This window comes from Macaca thibetana, chromosome 1 (assembly GCF_024542745.1).
Source record: "Macaca thibetana thibetana isolate TM-01 chromosome 1, ASM2454274v1, whole genome shotgun sequence".
In the NCBI taxonomy this organism is placed as follows: Eukaryota; Metazoa; Chordata; class Mammalia; order Primates; family Cercopithecidae; genus Macaca; species Macaca thibetana.
The window spans coordinates 144,797,469-144,819,705 of NC_065578.1; the positions used below are offsets into that span (position 1 = coordinate 144,797,469).

The 22,237-nt window shown below is 38.8% G+C and overlaps 1 protein-coding gene across 3 annotated transcripts in view; it reads right to left on the minus strand.

Annotated features, from left to right (window-relative positions):
* Positions 1 to 15,497, minus strand: part of TGFB2 (transforming growth factor beta 2) — a 102,579-nt gene extending 87,082 nt beyond the window's left edge. Inside the window, exon 1 of one of the 3 annotated variants that reach the window (XM_050780339.1) lies at positions 7,582 to 15,492. In XM_050780339.1, the coding sequence (XP_050636296.1) occupies positions 7,582 to 7,927 (346 nt within the window). In that variant the 5' untranslated portion in view covers positions 7,928 to 15,492. Of the gene's footprint in view, positions 1 to 7,581 lie in introns of all 3 variants that reach the window. The other 2 variants (XM_050780347.1, XM_050780358.1) reach the window with 2 other exon arrangements.
* Between the last annotated feature and the right edge of the window lie 6,740 nt (positions 15,498 to 22,237).

Sequence of the window (22,237 nt, forward strand, 5' to 3'; positions counted from 1 at the left end):
CCTTTCTTTATTTAATGGGTCTGTCTAGCTCCAAAGTCCACATTCATTGTACATCATCTTGCCTTCTCAAATAAATTAATTCTCTGAAATAGGAATGCCCTATCAATAAATAGGAGTGCCCTATCAATAAAATTTATCAAAATTTTTGTGAGGAAAGTGATTGCAGTTCAAAAACAAAACCAAGGCTGGGCGTGGTGGCTCAGGTCTATAATCCCAGCACTTTGGGAAACTGAGACGGATGGATCACTTGAGATCAGGAGTTCGAGACCAGCCTGGCCAACATGGTGAAACCCCATCTTGACTAAAAATACAAAAATTAGCTGGGCATGGTGGCGCATGCCTGTAATCCCAGCTACTTGGGAGGCTGAGGCAGGAGAATCGCTTGGACCCGGGATGCAGAGGTTGCAGTTAGCTGAGATCGTGTCACTGCACTCCAGCCTGGGTGACGGAGCAAGGCTCTGTCTCACAAACAAACAAACAGAAACAACCAAAGGCTTAATAAATCACACTTTTTGCATCAATTAAGTGCAGAAATAAAAGTTGAATGTATTAGATGCAAGAAAAAAAAAAGCCTAGTTTGTGTGCTTCACAGGTATATTTTCTCAGAGCTTGTGAATGTAATTCTTGTTAACAGAGGAGAGTCACCATTCTCTCATGGATGTATTACATCATTTATCAAGATGGCAAGAAAGGTCATGTTCTCTATTTCCTGGGCTCTGTATTAGGTCTTCTATTACCTGTGGTGGCTGAAAGTCTAATTTCCATAACATATGACTAATAGAAATAGCTATTTCCATTTCCTTAGCTGTCAAAAGGACAATATGAGTATTAACCTCATAGGATTGCTTGTGAGTATTAAAGAGTACATACATGTAAAATATTTAAAACTATGCTTGGCCTATAAGTCTTTAATAAAGGTTAGCTATGCTTCGCCTATAAGAAGTCCTCAATAAAGGTTAGCTTTAATCATCATTATTACCACCTTCAATATTATCTGAGAGTTGGAAACAGAAAAGATATGGTTATGAGAAGCCCTGTGCTCTTTAGCATAGTGACATGACCCATCAGACACATTTTCCCTGATAATGAAGGTCAGAACATTTCATCTCTCCACATCTCCTGACCCTGACACCTCTTTGAACTCACAGATTCTTCTTCTTCCTGTAGTTCAATCTTATTCTCTAAAGGAAATGCTCATTCATTGGTCAAACATTCCTTGATCAAACACAATATGCTAAGTTCTATAAGAATACAGGTAAGTTAGACTTGAAGGCCTTCACATAGGAGAACTAGATAGTGCCAGACATGGTGAATTACCAACCCTATGTGCTGTGTTTGCAGCCCCACCCCATCCCTGCCCTGAAGTGGCAGAGGCCACCTAAGGAACAATCTGAGTGAGCAAAGGAAAGAGATCCACTGAGTGGAACTATCGCAAAGGAAAGAATGAGCTGGAGGTTCCAAGATATCCCAGGTTAATGGAAGGGATGTCCGAGGCATTGCTTATAATCACATTTTCATCTCTCTAAAATCCAGACCCTCTCTTAAAATCAATGGCATGTTCACTGGAGTGATATTTTTTTCTTAGCGGCACATAAAATAACAGTACACCCTAAAGTCAAAGGCATTGGAGACTCAGAGAATTGCTACCAGGCAAAGAAGGCCTACTCCATGCCAGAAGCAGCTGCACTAGGTGTTTCTTCACATATGTCATCATCAATCCTTTACAATCCTAGAAGGCGAGTGTTACTTTCTTCATCTTTACAAGGGAAGAAACTGAGGCCTGGTTAAGTAAAGGGGGTGCTATCTCCCACAAACTCAGGGCATATGATGTGTGAGCACTCGACCACCCATGCATGCAGACATTCCCTCACAGTGAAGGAAAAGAAGGCAATTAGGAGATGGTGGGGAAAAGGCCAAGGGGCAGTTTTATTCCGAGTCAAGACCACCAAGCCAATTCAGGAAGTAAGGTAGTGGTGAGAGTGTGGTACAGTTAAACACCCAGTTCTGGATATCAGCGCTTAGAAAAGAAACAAAACAACCAACCATCAAAAGCAGCTTGTGGTTGTAGCATGATGCAAATTTATTCTAAACAAATGACAGAAGCAAACTTTTCAGTCTAAACAAACCCATCAAAGAATTCCCTAAAATATTATTAAATCTAAAATAAAATACCTGGAGAACATTGAATTCCCAGGTTAAAAACTATCATTGTTTAAAGGATATCTTTTAAAATGAAAGCACATATACGCCTTCAAAATGACAATGGACATTTGTTTATCTTGCAGAGCCACATTTCATCAAGCTGTGCAGAATCTGCAAAATGGAATACACCCTTGAGCAGAAGCGCTGCCTAAATAGAGCAAGCATATAGGGCAAATCCAAATCCTCTCTCCGGGAGCCCATCAGTACCGGAAATGCTACATCAAGATAGCAGAAAGGGCTATTTCCAGAGCTCTTCCATGCAGTCTCTCGCTCGCTGCTCACCTTACTCCTGAACCTATAACAGGGCGGGGTGAAGTGGGTGAGGGGCAGGGGGAGGCAGGCTGGAGTGGCAGTGGGCCAGAGTCCCACTCCAGTGGTGACCCTGCACACTTCTCCCAGGTCCAGGAGCCTCCACTCTAATTTCTCGAACCTTCTAAATATGCAGCCTAAAGTGTGTTGTAATCTCTGGGCAAAGGACTACAAGTCAGTGACCTCCTTGGTTCTAACCCAGATGTGATGTGGGTTCAACAGTGAGTCATTAGCCCTTTTTTCACATCTCAGTTTCCTCTAGGAAAAATGATCTGTCATTCTTTCATATCTTTATATGAAAGATGCTGCGACTAGGTTACATCACCATCTTTTCTCCAGGGAGAAGTCGTCATTCAAAAAGTGCAACTCCTCGAGTAGACCACAGGGGTTGCTGTGGAGACACAGTGGCCTCCCCCAACCCCTTCCTTCTGTGAGGTGGAGAGGTCCCCACCTGCCCCTCAACCTCTGCAAAGCCCCTCTTTCATCGGGTGGGGTCTTCTCAGGAGAGGCATAAAGCTGGCTGGCCTCACTTGGCAACACAGACAACCCAACTGCTTTAGTTATAAATAGTATACTTCTTTGAGAGGTTTTTCTAGTCTTTGAAAAGTAAAAAAAGAGGAAATCCTGAAGGAGGAGCATGTGGCCTAACTTAAATGTAACCACAATTAGGCACTAGAGTTAGTACAAGCAACGATGCAATAAAAAAGGGAGAATTAAAGTTTGGTCTGTTGTGTATTAATAACTCAATCATCCTGGAAGTCAAAGAGTTCAGGTCTGTCTTTGATATGCTCCTTTTTCTTTCTGTTTCTCTTACACCCACATACAAACACACACACAGGGAATCCTAAAAAATAAAATAGTAAAAATGCTTACTACATAAAGCAAAAATACCACTATGTTCCAGCAATGGCTAACATTTCCCTTCATTGGGCAACTGGCCAACAGCCCAGCAACTTGTATATAGAAAGACATATTCATGAATTGAATGCTAAGTCACATTCCCCAAAACCATAGTGTCATTGGTATTCATTCTACATTCCACAATTTAACTTGGAAAATTACAGAGGAAATAGAAAAGGAGATTGCTTCATGTTAAATGTTTAACATTCATGTGAAACAACTACAAAGGAAATCTCATTGTGATTTTTCAGGCTGTATATTTTCAGTGTACCTACTTCAAAATGGTAGAATAAATCGAGATGATTATTTACTTTCTTCCGTTGCCTAGCTTGGAGATTCCACTCTTTATTAACACAAACTGCTTATTTCCCTTGCAAGGAGAATCCATGATAATACCTCACTTCTTTTTTCTCTGTTCTAACATCACACTGCTGCTGACTGAAGCTAGTAATGGATAGCTCAACACCATCATTTAAGCTAAATAAATGGGAAGTTTTGATGTCTCTAATTTAAGACCACAAAAAATAAAGTACATACCATATACAATGGTCTAATCCACACTCCATTTAATTAAGATAAGTGTCTGACTATCCTCCTATTCAGTATTCTCCTTTGAATATCCTTTGATCATAAAGATATTTTATTTTTGTTATTATTTTCTAAATGGTACTGTTAACAGAATTCAGTAACCCCAAACAAATACCAGGGCTCCTCAACAGGGGCATTACTGACATGGTGGCCAGGATAATTCTTTGGTGTTGGGAGGGGGCATTGCCCTGTGCATTATAGGATGGTTAGAAACATCCCTGGCTGACCCACTAAATACCAGTAGCACCCCTCCACCTCCAGTCATGACAACCCAAAGTGTCTCTGGACATTGCCAAATGTTCCAGTGGGAGTAGAGGTGGGGGGATGGCGGCAGTACGAAATCACCAGGGTTAGAACCACAACATGTGCTGACTGGTTACAGTGAAAAGGGGAGAGAAAAGAAAGACAATGAAACTTTGTGTCTCTTCCTCTTTTTGATTGTCCAACTCTCTACAGATTTTTACATGTCAATTATTTGAATTCTTCCTGTGTATAACTGAATCACCGTTTCTGTTTCTAAAACCTTGTGCAGCATCTTTCGAATAGATGTGCCTCGAACTTCAAATGGATTGTTAAACTACTAGAGGTCCACTAATTCCCAGTGGGCAAACTATCGGTAAACCTTAGCATAACTCCACTTTGAGTCTTAAACTAACAGCACGTGAAAAGATCAATACGAATAAATTCAAAACTAATCAGACTCCTTCTTTAAATGTTGACACAGTATTATTTATAGCCCATAAATACATTCTTGACTAAAATTCATCCTAGGAGATTGGCACCTGGCCAGTTCTATTCATATTTACTGTATTTATATAGTACACTTGGCCAAGGATAATATTTAAGACAAAATATGCCTGAGGGCATATACAATATCTCTTATATTTTTACTTTTAAATCTCCACATTGCTAAAAATATGTAGTCTGAACTTTATAAAATGTCCCACAAAGGGCTATCAGCAATCTGTAATGATATATAGCTCATTGAGTATAATTAGAGCATATTTGTAATACTTGAGCTGAAGTCACTCCCTGAACGCTAATAAGTTGGTGGTAAAAAATGAACCAGTGATCTTTCCCATGCCTTCATCTCTGGGGCTTATGACCCTCGCCAGATTCACTGCAAGGAATGGCAGGCACACTCCCTCCCCACAGCCACTTCAGTGACAGCTGAGTTAAAAGTTAGGCAGAAAAGTCCTAAAGAGGGAAAGCTAGTATATAAGCCAATACTGTACTTTCAATTTGCTTTTTAAAAATACGTTTTTTTCTTTTTTCTTTTTTGGAAAGGTTTGCTATATTCCAGTATAACTAGAAAGTGCTGGAAAATCAGTTAACCTATTTTCTATAAAATTATCCAGTCCTTGCACAGTAGTATCGAACCTGCTATTAATATGGCTTTCTGCTCCTAAACTTCCACACAGAATACAGACTTTTTAAAGCCTGTTTTCTTTGTATGAAAACTGGCAGCATATTTTATTTATCCTGGATGTATCGGAGGTTTTCATTTATTTGGTGGCTGGGGTGAAATGGAGAGGAGAATCCACACATTGATGTTAAATGCCATACTCTGAAATCCTCCTAATAATCTAGAAATTTTTCCAGTTTGTTGATGATCATGACCCCAGGTTGGACCATCTCAGCTCCTCAGACTGAAGTGTGTTTGAGAGAACAAAGAACTAATGCCCTCTTGGGTTACCTGCTCTCTCCACACCTATTCAGTAATGAGATCAGAGCTCCTTTCTGTGTTATAAAAGCACTGGGAGTTTATTAGACCTCTTGCATATAAACATTGAAAGATGAGCTATTCAGGTTCTACATAACATACTCTCCGCTCTGCCCAAATACCAGTAGAACCAATGCACGTGCTAGAGAAAGCAAACTGACTCAACTCCTTGTTTGTCTCAATGGTTCTGGACTAATTAATGAACTTTCTTTACTAATATCTCCTTGGCTCCACCCCAGATAGAAAACTTTACTTCTCAAAGGGGATACCCAGGGGCGGAGTGTATTTATCACCACTGTTATGGATAGCGCCATAATTACAATAATAAAATCATCCTGCTTGCCAGAATTCTCTGCATCTGTTCTGCTATTGAACAAGAACAGGAGAAGCTGCAGCAAAATAAAGGTCACTAGGAAGACTGGGGTTAGATACATGGGCTGACTTCCGAGACCATCAAGTACAAGACATGGCAGGTCACAGAGCTAGCACTTGCCAAATTAAAAATAAATATTAAAAAAGAAAAGCACCACCCTGCAATTAGAACCTTTAAGATAAAATTACCAAGATGGCTGTATTATCTATTTAGGCAAGACACAGAGACTTTGCAAAGGCAGCCAGCAAGTATATAGGGCATGGAAAGGGGAGGAGAGAAATGAGCAACCAATGAAAAGTTTATGACTTGCGATTTGGAATACACAAATGTTGAAGAGGTTCCCCCCACCCCCCACCGCCCCTACTTTGCTTTTTCTTCTTCCTGGTATTTAACCCTCTCAGGTATCAGTGAATGATGCTGCCTCTTTTCTTTTCTTTCTTCTCTCTCTCTCTCTCTTTTTCACTCTGAAATAATTCTACACTGTCTCTTCCTTTCCTCTACAATAAATCATTTCACTCCTATTGCTACCGTATGCCAGCTGGTTTTGAGGACACTGTTCTCAGAGAAGCCAGTTTGAAAAAAAAAAAAAAAAAAAACGGCTATCATCTACTCTGACTTTTAGGAATGCATTGAAGTAAGTGCAGGAAGCCTACGAAAAGGCAGGAGCAGGATAAGAGACCCGTAAGAAAAATGATCTGCTACACTGGAGATCTGAAGAAGGCAGGTTTGAGTGTATTCTGAAAAATACCGTGAACTAAAACCTTTTAAAACAGTCAGAAACGGAGTTGTCCTTTCTACACTCCAGGTGAAGCGAAAAGGGAACGTGGTTATAGGATTTTGCCTTTGGGTAATGAAACACCTAGTGATAGCAAACGACACATCAAGGACTGAGGGTTTCCAGGTAGGTTTCTCTAGGGGTCTCCAAACCGAGTTTTGTCTCGGCGATGCTGACATTTTTAGGGGAGTTAGAGACAATAGAGAAGACTTGGGGAACCAGTTGATAGGTCAGCACGGAAAGGGGGCGCTTTCCGGAGAGGCTAGCTTTGAGACACTTTTTTTTTTTAACCCTTCGTGCACCAGTTCGGCGCGGTCCACGCCAATCGGAGCAAAGAAAACAAACCTACCAAGATTCCCCAGTTTAACTCTGCCCCTGGGAGCACCTCAGTTTGACAGAGTGGGGCTGACTCCTAGCTGGTGGCGGACTAAAGAACTTCAGTGAAGAAAAAAAGAGAATAACGCCTTTTAAAGCGCTGAATTGTTAGGGGGAAGGGAAAGATGGAGAAAATAAAGTACAAAGTAAACATTTTAAAGCCTAGTGGCCTCAGGCATACAACTGGAAAGGAGGTGGATGGGGCGAAGGACAGGAGAACGGGAAAAAAGCGAACGGGAACCGCGAGAGGGAAGGGCGATTCCGGGAGCTGCTGCGTTTTTGAGAGCTCCGGGCAGCGCTAAACCTCGGGGGATGGAAGTCAAAATGAGTACTTACTTTCGGAGGGGAAGAAGGGCGGCATGTCTATTTTGTAAACCTCCTTGGCGTAGTACTCCTCGTCGCTCCTCTCGCGCTCGCAGGCGGCCGCTCTCCGGCTCGCCTTCTCCTGGAGCAAGTCCCTGGTGCTGTTGTAGATGGAAATCACCTCCGGGGGGACTTCCTCGGGCTCAGGATAGTCTTCTGGGGGACTGGTGAGCTTCAGCTTGCTCAGGATCTGTCCGCGGATCGCCTCGATCCTCTTGCGCATGAACTGGTCCATATCGAGTGTGCTGCAGGTAGACAGGCTGAGCGCGACCGTGACCAGATGCAGGATCAGAAAAGCGCTCAGCACACAGTAGTGCATTTTTTAAAAAGGTGGAAAAAAAAAAGTTGTTTTTAAAAGTCAGAAGAAAAAAAAATCAACAATTCTCAAAGTATAGATCAAGGAGAGTTGTTTTTTGTTTGTTTGTTTGTTTGTTTTGTTTTGTTTTTGATGCGACACTTTTGCAAACAATCTAATCAATGCCCAATAGAAAAACGTATCTTGCTTGAATTCCTTAAAAAAAAAAAAAAATACTAATACGGGATGGGCAGAGGGAACCCTGACTTTGGAGAGTAAGAAAAAAAAAATTCTTGGAGCAACGAGATGGGGAAAAAAAAAAGAGACGAGTGGCTATTAAGTAGAAATAAATTTAAGAGGAGGAAATGGAGTTCAGTGTGTCAGTCTCGGGTGCGGAGTGGCGGATCTGAACTCTGCTCCTCCGGCCAAAAGGGAAGAGATGAAAAAAGGTCCCGGGGCTGGCAGCTGGCGAACTGACGGGAGGGGCGCCGGGAGCGCGGTGAGGGGGGCCGCAGAGGCTGACCTGGGCTGAAATTTATATATTTAAAGAAGGAGCGGTTCGGCCCTGCCTTCCACTGCGGCGCTGAGAGCAGGAGCAGCAGCAGCTCCGGAGCAGAGAAGCGCACACGTGTGTGCGTGTGTGTGTGTGTGTGTGCGCGCGTGTGCGCGCGCTGGGGGCGAGCCCGGCGCGCCGCGGGGAGGAGGGTGCGCTTCGCACGGCGCTCGGGACTCGGTCGGGTGCCGCAGGGGCCGCAGAGGCTGCAGAGGCGGCGCGGATCCTGCTCCGGGAGCTGCGCGCCGTGGCCTACACCCGGGCGGGCGCGCGCTGACCCGCTTGATTACTCCACGTTGCTGCCGCCGCCGCTTGCAAACGCTTCCAGCCTCCAGCTCCCTCCTTCTCCTGCTCCTCCTTCTCTTGCTCCAAACGCCAACCCAGCCACAGACGATCGGCCGTCGCGGTTCCGTTCACCCCCTGCGGATCACAATGGCAGCCCTTGCGACACCCTGGCTGGGGAGTTTTATTCCTGAGGGGGTTGCGCAGGGGCTCCCTTGGACTTCCACCCTTTCCCAACCTCTCCTGCCTTCTCCCCAACGTGGAATTGCTCGCTTAGGGTAGGTAGGCACTTGCCACCCTAAAATAGACCCTCTCTGCCTCCTCCTGTCTGCAGCCGAGCAGCCCCCTCAGTTTGTTCCTGGATGACTCCCTAGACCGTTAGGCTGATATTCTCCATCCCCCTCCCCTGCCTCTTTCACTTGCGCTCTCGCTCTGCTGTCTTTCTCTTTCTATCTCTATCTGTCTCTCTCTTGTCAGGAGCTTCTGGAGCTCCGCTCGGAGCGAACCTTCTGCTGCCAGCAGATAACATCACGATCTTGCCGGAGAGGAGAGATTTATAAGTTCTCTCTGAACCACGTGTCTGCCTTCAACAAAGTGACGTGCTAGGATTACAGTCAGAAGTCCTCTCGTTACTTAGACCACGAGCTCTCCCCTAACCGTTGAGGGGGTGTGGAAATGAGGACCGCTGTGGGGAAGGGAGGAAGGCGGTGGAATGTGCGCCCTGACAATAGTGATTTACGGTATTTACTTTCTAGTCATTTTGGACAGGTCTGTTGAAGAACAATCAAGTTTCCCGTTTTTACTTAGTGGAACTCAGTCACAGCCTCCCAAACTGAATCACTTGCCCTAGAATGGAAGGCTTTCCTCCTGTATTATGTGTGCACACACACCCCTGTGGGAGGGAGCACCAGTCTACTCAGGGCCAGGCCAGTCCTGAAGACATACCTTCCAATCTTTTAAATTCATGTCCTACCTCTAATTTTCTGGGATGCCTTAACAGGTTGCCATCCTAGAGTTTATTTTGTTAGTTTGTTGTTTACAATATAGCCCTCTGTTTATGAACTGCTGGAAAACAGAGATCCATCAATTTTACCTAAAGAATAAGGTATATTTGTCTGTTTCACTGATTTGAATGAATGGTCACCTTTATCATTTGCTGCCTAAGCCACTTCTTGTATGGCTTTCTCTTCACCTTCTTGCTAGGCTAAACATTATCAACCAACTTCATTCTTTCCACAGCATTAATCCAGGAAGCTGGAATTTTAGTGTTTGATGTCTACTGTTCTACACTACTCATAACTTGACATTTTCAATTTCAACCAAGTCTAAATTAGATGAATACAAGAATAACTCTTACCACTGTTCCACTTTCCCTTTTTCTTTTATTTTACCTTTAGTTACTCAAAGTCAACATTTTCATTTCGGCATGACTCTGCAGCCATACTGACTAGACAGATGATTTAAATTGGAAACTCTGTTGAATTTACCCCCAAACCCAAGATCTCTATACTATTCCCAATTCAGATGTTCCCTAGTTCAGAAAAGTCACAAAGAACTTTCTATCACTTTTGAAATTTATACTTTAGATGTATATGGGGCCTAGATTATTAGTAGAGCACTGAATAAATAAAATAATAATAGCTAACATATCCTACACTTAGTAATTTGATGTGTGTTGTGTATGGTCATTTAATCTTCACAATAAACCTATAAAGTAGGTATTATTATCCATATTTGGCAGATGAGGAGACAGGTACAAAGAAGTTAAGTACTTTGTTCGAGACCACAGTAAGTGGTAGAGCTGGATTTTTGCAGTCAGGATCCACTATGTTCTTACCTACTATGTACTTGTGAGAAACAGTGGTCCCAGAATATGTTCTGACAAACAGGAATTCTGGGGTCAAACAAGTCTGGGAGATACTGGGTACTCTCCTGTCCTCTTAGATTCCTCATTCCGGAACATTTTCATGTTAAAGGCTCTGAAACTCGTGTAGAAGAGAAGACCTTTTCACTCTTTTAACCCAGCATTTTCCGAACTCCCTTGAATACAGAATTTTTTCCATTATCACACATTGAAAAACTCTGGAATAAAATAATTGGTCCAACTCACCATTTCTGAATAATTCTAAAAATTATGTATAAATCAGCACCAGCAGGTTCCTTTCCTTGACACCAGTTTTGAATTGAAGCAACTTGAAAGGAGTTAGAAACCAGCTACCATCCCAATAGCCCAAGGAAAAGATAATCAAGAGGTGCTACTGTCAGCCTAGTAGTTTCATCCAGTTAAGTCCTCCCTCTGAGATCAGTTTGAGAACTGCAGTAGGCTAGCTCTACAGATTGGACAAAAAGTGAATATTCCTACATCTGTGGCCATTATAGACACAGAGCAGGAGCTCCAAACCAGAGCTACTGAGTGAAGATGCTGCTGTGGAATATGGCTGGTTACCTGAGTTAGCTATCACCATATTTTGCTGAGGATATAGGTTCAGCTTCCCCACAAGCCAGTGAGCATCTTTCATGTTTACAGACAACCTTCTTGGTACAGATACTGATGCACCTTAAGTAGATTCAGATTAGAGTGCAGATAGAGTAGCAAGAGTCCGTTTACATCACTTCTAGGAAAACGGCGTCTAAACCATAAATTCTGATGGCCACCCCTCTTCCTTACATAGACATATACAGTTTTGTTCATAATACTTAGTTTATTGAGTACCTATTGCTCACTTAACAGCTTAACAGCTCCTTAGACCTGAGACCCCTGACTTACTCATAAAAGGCTACTTTAATTTCCCCAAAGCCCAGGAAGGTAAGACGGGAGGTATTGGTAGAAGCTGCTGGAATGGGTAAGTGCAGTAAGTGAGTATAGCAGGAGAGGAGGAGCCCCTTTCCACCTCTCAAATGATCAGTTCTTTGAAGACCTAACAGGCAAGATTGCTAGAGCTGTATCCCTGGTAACTGTAAATGAATCCTTTCTTCTATTAAATAACTATTATAATGTTTTTTCATCTCTACATTTAAGAGGCAAAACATTCACTAAATTTATGGAGGTCTTATGTGCCAGGGTCTCCACAGTCTTCATGGTAAAATGGTATTTAAATGATATACACCATCTTGATTACTTCAAGGAGGCAGGAGAGTACAGTGGTTTAAAGAGCAGGCTCCAGTCATGGTTTCTTGGGTTCAGATTTCTGTCACTTTCTGGCTTTGTGATCCTGAACAAGTTACTGACTCTGTGAGTTTCTTATCTTATCATGTCTTTATTTCTGTCAGGGAATTTATAATAAAAATATCTGGCCTTCTCTCTCTCTCTCTCTCTCTCTCTGAAAAGCCAGGGAAGAACCCAAGAAGAATTTGCTTCTAGTTCTGCCTCCTAGTAGTTTCTGTAAGCACATTTTAAATAGTACGGTATTTTGCCCCCAGTAATTATAGGAGGAAAGGACAAGAAAATTCCCTTTTGGTGAATAAAATGCTAAATGACTATCAAAGTTCAGTTAAGCGTTCACGATTAAAGTCTCTTATTAACGCCCTCAAATGGAATTTTTTGTTTCGAAATTACAGAGGTAGAGAGTGGAGCTGTTTCCACTCTTAGCCATTCTCCACTCATCAATGGGTCTATTCAGTTAAGTAATGTGGAATTTCTACAAGAGGCTGAAGAAAACAAAACTACTCATCCCTGTCCTGGAGTTTTACGCCTATGGATCATAGGCCCTTACTAACACTGACCAAAGCATAACTTCATTTGTAACAATTCTGGAAGCTTTCCAGGATGGTTTCAAGCATGAAAAATCAGGAGGCGGAAAAAAGAAATATATTGAACGACTGTAATTGATTACATTTTCCCCCAAACAGTGATACTTGATAAATGCAAAATAACCCTTTAATATGAAAATACACCAAAAGTCTTTTAAGATTTTATTCATAATTTTACATTTGATACCACTATTCAAGAACAATGTTTGGTCTATATCATTTTTGTCTGATCTTCTATATGCATTTCTGTAAACAGCTTTATTTCATTATTCTATTTGTGAATAATGAAATGGAAAGGTGGTTTCCTCATGAAAAATAATCCGATTATTATTTCCATTTGTATTTAAAGATTAATCTAAGGAAGAAGTGTTAAGGAAAAAGGAGGAAACAATGGGAAGGGAGGAAAATGGAAACAGAGTGGGTTTAAAGAGATCAGATGTGGTAAAAAATAAAGAGATAGGACCAAGAAAAACCACAGTATATCAGCAGGTTGTGAGGCCTTAAAGAGATAAACTCATCACACTAATGATACACTATGGGAACATTATCTCATCCTTTGGAATTATGATTAGTTGATTGATTACTGCTTGTGGCTTTTGGGCCACTCATATCTCTACAATTTTAGCTCTCCAGGAAAGTCTTTCTTGGGGAGGCGGTCTCAAAGTGGCCTGCGCTATGTCATCCCTGTAGCTGCAGCCTCTGGTTTCCTGCCCCTAGTGAAATTCATCCAGTAAGATAGCATTTAGTGACTGATATAAATAAAAGAACATATGGTAATAGTTGGCACACAGCATAACACTATGGATCAGGGCTTAACAAAATCCTAATGTTGACAAAAAGAAACCAGCAGCAGAATTTTCCATATTTTTTAGGGCAGTACTTGACACTCACCTTTACAGAATCTCTACTCCTACTTCATTTACTCTATCACCACAGAAGTTCACAGACAGACTTCACAAAGCAAGAAGCCAGAATGAGGTTGCTGGGGAGAAATGGAGAGTGTTTTAGCCAACTAAAAATAAAAATGAAAGATGAGAAAAAAAAAGAGAAGGTGAGTGATAAAGAAAAATATGACTGTATTCTCATAATTAATATGAGTATGATATAACAAAAGTTTTTTTTTTTAAAGATACATGGTCTTTAAATGAATTTATGTGTCTGTCGTCATCTCAGTGGGCTTCATAGATTGGGTAAAATTCCAAATGTCTAAATTTCCACTACCAAAATTACCAACCTACATTTCAAACAACTTTGCCCTTCTGCTGCCTCGATTAGCCTGCAATTAAAAAATAAATAAATAAATAAATAAAAACCAAGGGTCAATAGTAATTGCATAAAAAAGGAAAACCTCAGTGTAGTTTATGATAGTGGAAAAAAATAGTAAATAAGTATTTTTAAAAGCCTAAGTATATAAGTATTTTTAAAAGCACAGCTATATAGATGGTTATAATTTATAAAACTGGAGACTACAGACCACAAACTCTCACTGATGATTATTTTAAACCTTAGTAGAAAATAAAGTTCTCATAACTAGGGAAACGACATTATTTATCACACAAATCCAAACATTTTTTGGGGTAAAGAGGATGCCAGTCATTGAGCACATTTTAAATATTATAGTATTTTGCCCCCAGTAATTATAGGAGGAAATGACAAGAAAATACACTTTTGGTGAATAAAATGTTAAATGACTACCGAAGTTCAGTTAAGCATTCACGATTAAAGTCTCTTATTAACGCTCTACATTAAGACAATAGGGGTAAACCAGGACTGTTCCAGATAATTACCTTATTTAAAATGAAGCCACTTTAAATCTGTAAGAATACATCTGTTAGTCTTTCACCTTTTTTCGGTTACAATGGTGATACTGTATTTTGCATACTTCCAAGACTTTTTTTTCCCCTTTCTCTATGCAGCATATTCTAAAAATCACCATCCGAGATACATTTTGAAAATGCTACTTGCACAATTTTAGCATTGATACAAACCTGCACTGACACAAAAATGAACCCCCAGGAGGTGCTTGGTCAAGCTCTTTTGAGCTCCATGAAAGCAGTCTCCCACAAAGAAAGGAAGAAGATAAATACAACAAAAATGGGATTAACAAGCATGTTATGTATTGTGTGTATAGCCAGAGAAATTAATTTTTAAATTTTTGAAAATCAACAACAGAAAAATAATCTCAAAGGTAAAAATGAGTTTGGGCCCCTTTCCCATTTTAGTGCCAGTAAAGAAAAAAAAAAGAACAGTGTTTCTGTTTGTTGTTTGGTGTTTGCAGGTCACATAATAATGACTTTTCACATGTTGATCCTTCTTGTTTAGCACACAGTAACTGCTTCATAAAACCAGGACACCAGGAAAGTTACCTGCACATAATTGAAGGGACTGTTTCCTGTTAATGTGAAATTTTTTGTAATCAAGAATCCTATAATTTGTGGTTTCTCTTTAGATTTGTTATATCTATATGAGTCCTTTTAAGTAAAAAGGCAGTATCTTTACTGTTCCAAGCAAATAACAAGCTATCTACCATAAGAAATAAATATCTGCCAAAGAAATAAATCCAGAAATGGGTATGTCATTGTGACCTGAGGAGACAAATAATTTTGGCTGCTGGGTTATTGGAGATAACAAGTGTTTTGTATTTGTTTCTTTAAGAGGACTTTGTCTTATAATTTTAAGTTACTTAAGATCATTAAACAGTAGACTATTATAAGGTCAATCTGGTTATTTAACCAGTTGTAACAATTAAATCTAATCAATGTTACACTTATACTGATTGTTCAGAAACTACATACATGTGGTTGTAGGGAAAAAACATTTTTATCAGTTGACTCAATGATAGCTGAAATCATGCCACCTAGAGGAAAGCTGTGGTATGTCTTACAACTTTGTACTGTTATTCATTAATTTATAGTTTTGCATTGATTTGTTGTTACTGCACATCAAATAAAAATTAGTTTCACATAAATATTGTAAAACATGCATTTTTAGAAAAGATGCTAAAACAACAGCAATGGATATCCTTAATTATAAAGTTTTAGTTACCTGCTATCTCCTAGGAAATAACATGCTAAAATTCTAATCATTTATAAATCATAATTTGAATATTTAAATTCTTAATAGCAAAAATGTCAACCACTTACACCTTTATGAGTCACCTAATGTCATTAAGTAACAGAGAGCAGCAAATAGTCGGTATATTGTATCTTAGGAATAAAGAACCAATAGCTGTATATAGTAAATTATTGGATACCACGTCAGTAAAGTAGTTCCATTTCTGCAGCATCCAGATAATTCAAATGTAAAGTTTTAATTATCAGACATGCTCAGGCAAGACCTATAATGAATTATCTAGTAGCAAGTTACAGAATAAACTGACAGCAACAGCCTGGGGTGATATGTTAACTCTAAATTGACACGGCCAGGAAAATTTTCACCTTCTGATTAATGGCATCTACTAATTTTTTGTAAGTACTATTTCCATTTTACTTTTCTCCAGAGGATAGTTTTCTTCAGTCCTTAAAGACCCAGCTCCTTACATGAGCTTTGGTGCCAGCATCTACTGGTCTAAATAGGAGTGGGGCTGTCCAGTTCTTGCAGGCTTCCTGCTGTAAATGGCACAACTCACACAATAATGTAGCCTCACATACAGCTCAGGAAGCACATAGGCATTGAAGACACTTGCTGCAGCCTCTACTGTATTTTGAATAAAGAACTTCTTAATAGCCCTGTCCTTGGGCACACATGTGGCCACCACCCTTTTTGGCATGATCATTGTTCCTTTTGTCACCTTGAAAGTGAGGACCCAAAAGAGCATGGCATCTACTACTACCTTCCATTGGCCATAGGTTAATGTCATGGTTAAATGAGATCGAAATACTGAATGCCCGTTTATCTTTCCAGAGAAGAGTTCAATTTCTAGAATCTCATTTTCTATAAGACATTAATATCATCTAAAATGTGAGGAATCACTATTGTGTACAGCAGCTCTGTGACTCGAGCCTGGATTGAACTATACTATCTGTGTGGCCCTGGTCAGGTTACCGAAACTTATTGCTTGTTTCCTCATCTGTATAATGGGGACAATAACAGCATCTACTTAACAGGGTTATAAGGAAGATGGTATGAATTAAGGGTCATTATGAAACCTTTAAATATTGTCTGGCATAAAACCAATATTGTTTAAATGTTTGCTGTTATTATCACATGTTCTGTTCCAACTTTTACTTGAATAAGTGATAGAACTATGCAAAATAGGATGGTTAAAAACAAAATAGCAATTTTTTTTTTTTTTTTTTTTACATCAAGAAAACAGTGGTTCTCACTTAAAAATAAAGTTTTATTACTCAAGAGGCACAAGGAAACAGTGGACACATGGAAAGGGAGTCAAATTTTTTATGTTCAACATTCATTGCAGGGTAATTAGCAAACCTTAAAAGATAAAGTAGGATTCTAGCAAATAGGACTCTTCATACAGTCATCAAATATAGCTAGTATCAATAGTACTCTATTAAACAGTATTTAGAGTTTGGATTCTAGAACAGAATAAGGAAAAAATAAAAAATGTTTTAGTGTCTCATTAAATGTCAGGATCATTTTTCTCAATATAAGGCTTTTCAGACTGTCAAAAATTACATTCTTTAAAAAAAGTATTATTCTATTTACCTCATGCATTATTGGCATTTAAGAAACTTATACTATCCATAATGTTTTCAATCTTACTTTTTCAGTTAACATATCATTGACACCGTGTTTTCATCAGTCTTCATGATAGTTTATGTAAATGTCCTCATATCACTGAACTTGTAAGTTTTAAACAATTTCTTGCTATTAAAAACAATTCTATATAATACTGTTCACACAGCATTTTCTGTCATCAGGATCTTTTCCTGAGGAAGGTTTCCAGAAGTAGAATTGCTGGGCCTCAATAAGCACCTACCACCTGTTAGACTTTAAACTTTTGTCGGGGGGAATTCTATCTAGAAAAGGAACACTCACAATTACATAGATGAGAAATGAACGGAAACCTATAGGCGCAGCACTGCACTTGATCTTCCAAATGCATAAGAGAGAACATCTCTTGACACTCTACTACATATCAGGCACTGTGCTAGATAGACACTGCATACATTAATCCAATCTTTACACCATGAACTATATATTATTATATCTGATTTATATGCTAGCCTTACAAAGGTTAAGAAACTTACACAAGGAAACAAAGCTAGTAAGACTCAAAACAGAACTCTGAACTCAGTTGTGATTCCAAAATTATGCAGTCTCTCATCCAACAACAAACACTGGCATTTCTTAAAATGTTCAGTGTAAATATAATTTTACTGGTTATTAAGGAGTATATTTGGGAATCCTAGTAAGGACCAAGATACGGCAGTCATGTCTCATGCAATCTATCCTAGTGTTCCTGCCATTTGTAGACAAAGATATCATCACATTGAACCTTTTGGACTTTGAGCTTTTATATTTATAATATACTTAAGAGAACCCAGTGTTGCTGTACAAAGACAAATATTATTGTGTAGAAACAGTCTTGATGTTATGATTGGTACTTCTCAGTATTTCAGGGCAACTGCTGAGTCTGGCTGCCGCACTGATATTTTCAAAGCTGATGTCAATCTATTGTTTATGTCCTGTCCATGGGAGGGATACATTTTTACCTAAGATTGAAGTCTGGTTCTGCAAGTGCAAAGAGGCAACTGTCTGGTAGCCTGAGGGTGAATCAACAGCTGCAAGGCCACCCACACATACGGACACAGCTCTCAGCTGTCTCTCCATTTAGAGCCCCAGTTGTTCCTGACCTCTTACAAATTTGGTATTTTCACTTTGATGTTTATGAACCGATTGCATTAAAAATGCAAGATAATGATTCAGGGTTAGAGAAACTATTATTTATACAAATGTGGTTAACACCTCATCATTTTAAATTGGCTGTGCTAATGCTCATTGTGCTCTTCAGGGTTTTTGTGTGTGTGTGTGTGTGTGTGTGTGTTTGCCTGAATCTACAACCTACATTTGCTCTGGCAGTATGTTGAGTATGTGCTAGAATAGAATGGACCTAGGCAACTCTAGGGTCCTACAACTAAATACACTTACTTAGAAAACCTCCTAAATAAGTAGGCCCCTCGATATAAGTGAAAAACATGGGAATTCACTCCTTACATGGTATCTGTTGCTCCAGCAGTTCTCAAGATGTCTTTTGATGCGTCATAAACCCATTCTTTTGGAGAACAACAAAAAGATTTAAGGTCTGGTGTATTAATTCTGAAAGCCTCAGATGATAAACAATGCTAAAAAACCAAACGCTATTTGTTATTAACTAAGTGGCTTAACATTTAAGGCAACAGTTACCCTACCATACAAGTTAATTATAAAGAAACATATCTTTTTCAAAATATAAATACTGAAAGAAAAGTCAACAATAATTCAATCAATAAAATTTCACCAGTATTTGTATATGCCTAAATTGTATCAATAAAAGTTTATGGAAAAAGCTTAAGACAAATTCACAATTCCCAATTTCACTATTGTTTTATTAGACTAGATATATGCTCTGAAGCTTTATCCTCTTCATAGTTGGGATAGACCCACTAGCCACATGTAACTTAAAAGTTAAAGTAATTAAATAAACTAAAATTAACAGTTCCTCCATATCACTAGCCACATGTGAAATGCTCAATAGCCACTTGTGCTAGTGGCTACCATACTGAACAGCACAGACATAAATTCCATCATCACAAAAAGTCCTATTGACAGCAATGATTTAGACTTTTAGTCCCTATAATTTTATTATAAGGTATTATGCCCACTCTTCTAACATATATCCTTGCTCGCCTTACTCAGTTGAAAACCAAAGAGCGTTTAACAGAAAGCTGAATATGTGCTCCTCCCACTGAAGGAGAGGGCACAAAGGAGGGAGAAGAAAGGTGAGCAATGTTGGAACAGGTATTTTAAGAAAGCAAACTTAAATTTAAAAGGTTTACTGCATCTCTAGGTAAAAAGTCCTAAATACTAACTCCCTGAAATTATGTTCAGTAGACTAGGTAAAAAATATTAATACAGCTCTCTAAGCTAGAAAACAGTCTAAATTTAGAGAATCTAAAATTATTTAAGAACTGTTAGAATATAACTTCCATCTATATAACTGTGATTAGATTCATTCTAACTTAGCATTTTATTAAAACATTAATCACAATTTTAAATGTCTTGTCAACCACCTCAAACATTCTACTTCTAAATCTGCTCACAGATTCCCTTGAGCAATATGTTTAATCAAATGTCAGAAAAGCTTGCTCACTGAAAAAATGTACCAGGACTACCAATGCTGCAATAGTCAGTAAGATTCAAACACCCAGCTGGCCAAAATTCAGACTCCTGTTTTCTTGGGGAAGGAATGAGAGAGCTTTTTGTAGGCACGAAGTAGTTCTCTCTCCTGTTTCCAAAATTTGCTCTCACTGCCAATTCACCTCAAATAGTCTTCATACTCATGATATCTACAGGGCTTACCAGCGTCTATACCATATCACTGACATGCAGAGTGGAGATAAATATCAATCACATTGATCCTAATTGATGAATTTGAAGGAAGAACAGAATGAATTCTGCTTTGGTCAACTGGAAAAAATGTTTCCAAATAAAAACAAAGCTAAATTATCAATAAAGTATTGACAAATTATAATATTCACTATAATAGTCAACTTTCCTCGAAGTTAAATTCCTTCAAGTTAGCACATTAATGGAAATGTGGAAGGAAATGGAAGGAAACCATAAGAGGTTTCCCAGAATTTATACATTCCTTTCTTCACCCGTCTGTTTTGAAAGACAAAAAATATTTTATTTTAAAGAAATTGGATTGCCTTCAAATAGACCTTCTAGAACCTCCTACTGAGTGACTTTAGGCTTTAAGTACTAGTAACCCTCTGAACTATTCTATCCAAAGGGTTTACAAGGTATATTTTGCAATTAATTGAGTAATATTTGAGCAATGCAGAATTCTAGGTAATTTGAAAATAAATTCAGTGCTCCAACTCCACTATAAAAAGTGCTAAACTTCTAAGATAATTCTATTTTCAGTCCTAGTCAGGTATTATCATTGGCTTTCAAATTCTGATGCTTAAAAATAATTAACAACCAATGCTAAACTATGATAAAGACTAAGAACATTAACCCCAGCCATCCAAGTATCTAGAACATTCTATATATGAAATAAGGAAATAAGATAATTATTTCTATATATGAAATAAGCAAATAATGCTTCCAAATTATTGGTTCCTATTTTCCATAGTTCTTTCTAACCGAGGAAAAGTAACCTACTATATTATTCTCAGTAGTTACCAAAAATAAAATCCTAAGTGTTACGTTTAAATAAATGGGGAGGCAGGAATTGCGGTTTTCTTTCCCCTCATTAAAAAATTCAAAGACAGGTGGTATGGCAGCTCACACCTGTAATCTGAGCACTTTGGGAGGCAAGAGGCAGGAGGCTCCCTTGAGCTCAGGAGTTCACAACCAGCCTGGGCAACATGGTGAAACCCCATCTCCATCAAAAAGACAAAAAATTAGCTGGGCATGGTGGCGCACGCCTGTAGTCCCAGCTACTCGGGAGGCTGAGATGGGACGATCGCTTGAACCCGGGAGGCGGAGGTTGCAGCGAGCTGAGATTGCACTACTGCACTCCAGCCTGGGTGACGGTGTGAGACCGTCGCAAAAACAAACAAACAAAAACCACAAAGACAATGTAGAAAGATGAAATAGACTTGGATTATTTATCTGATTGATATCAGAATAATGTAAATGTTGTAGGTAAAATATTTAGAATAGAGGTGACAGAACTAAACTCAAATATTCACTTAAGATATACAATTAGTTTCTAAAATATGCACATTCCTGGTTTCATATTTATACATAATGATATTTTGCTTAATACCCAAGAGGCAGAAATACTAATACATAGAAGATATCAAATCTATATGATAAAAATTGTCATATAATTCATATATACTTCATAGCCTTCTAACAAAAGTGATACAATTTTTTCCCTGATAGTGGCAACTCAATTTTGCTTTGGAATAAAATAATTTCTGAACAAAGGAAATCTGCAAATATTCTCTTCCTTACTTTCAATGTGAAAATCTTGTCAAATTTTTTCAAATTAAATGAGGGACTATATTATGTTTCAAAACAGTAAATAAGCTACTTATCCATATCTATGATGTGAATGTACTATTCAGAAAAATTCCTGCAAAACTCTAGTATAACCCAGAAACAGATTAAATTAAATTAAGTGTAATCTTAGTTCTGGGGAGAAAAATGTGTTTAAGTTGCTGCACATATTTTTTTTTTCAAAATTATGTGTTTGTTAGGTCATATTGAAATATTTATCCATATTAAGTTATAGCAGGATATTTAGTTATCCTGTATCACTACTGAGGCATATTTGTTCACATTTATTTATATTGAAAGACACTAATGTTCAAAAGTTAGAATAAATACAAAAATGCGTCTTATACTTTGCTGTTTTAACTACTTGATATCTTAGGTGTACATCTTCCTTTATGATAACAAATACCAGGCCACAGACTGATTCAGCTTTAGTCATATAATACTGTAACACTCAAATGGGTTTCAAAATATAAACATCTCTGCTCTTGCATAGTTTTTTGGGGGGAAGATTATCCTTCAATATGTAACAGATGCAAGTATGTGCAACTGGGTGGTAGGAGGGAACCATTTTTATT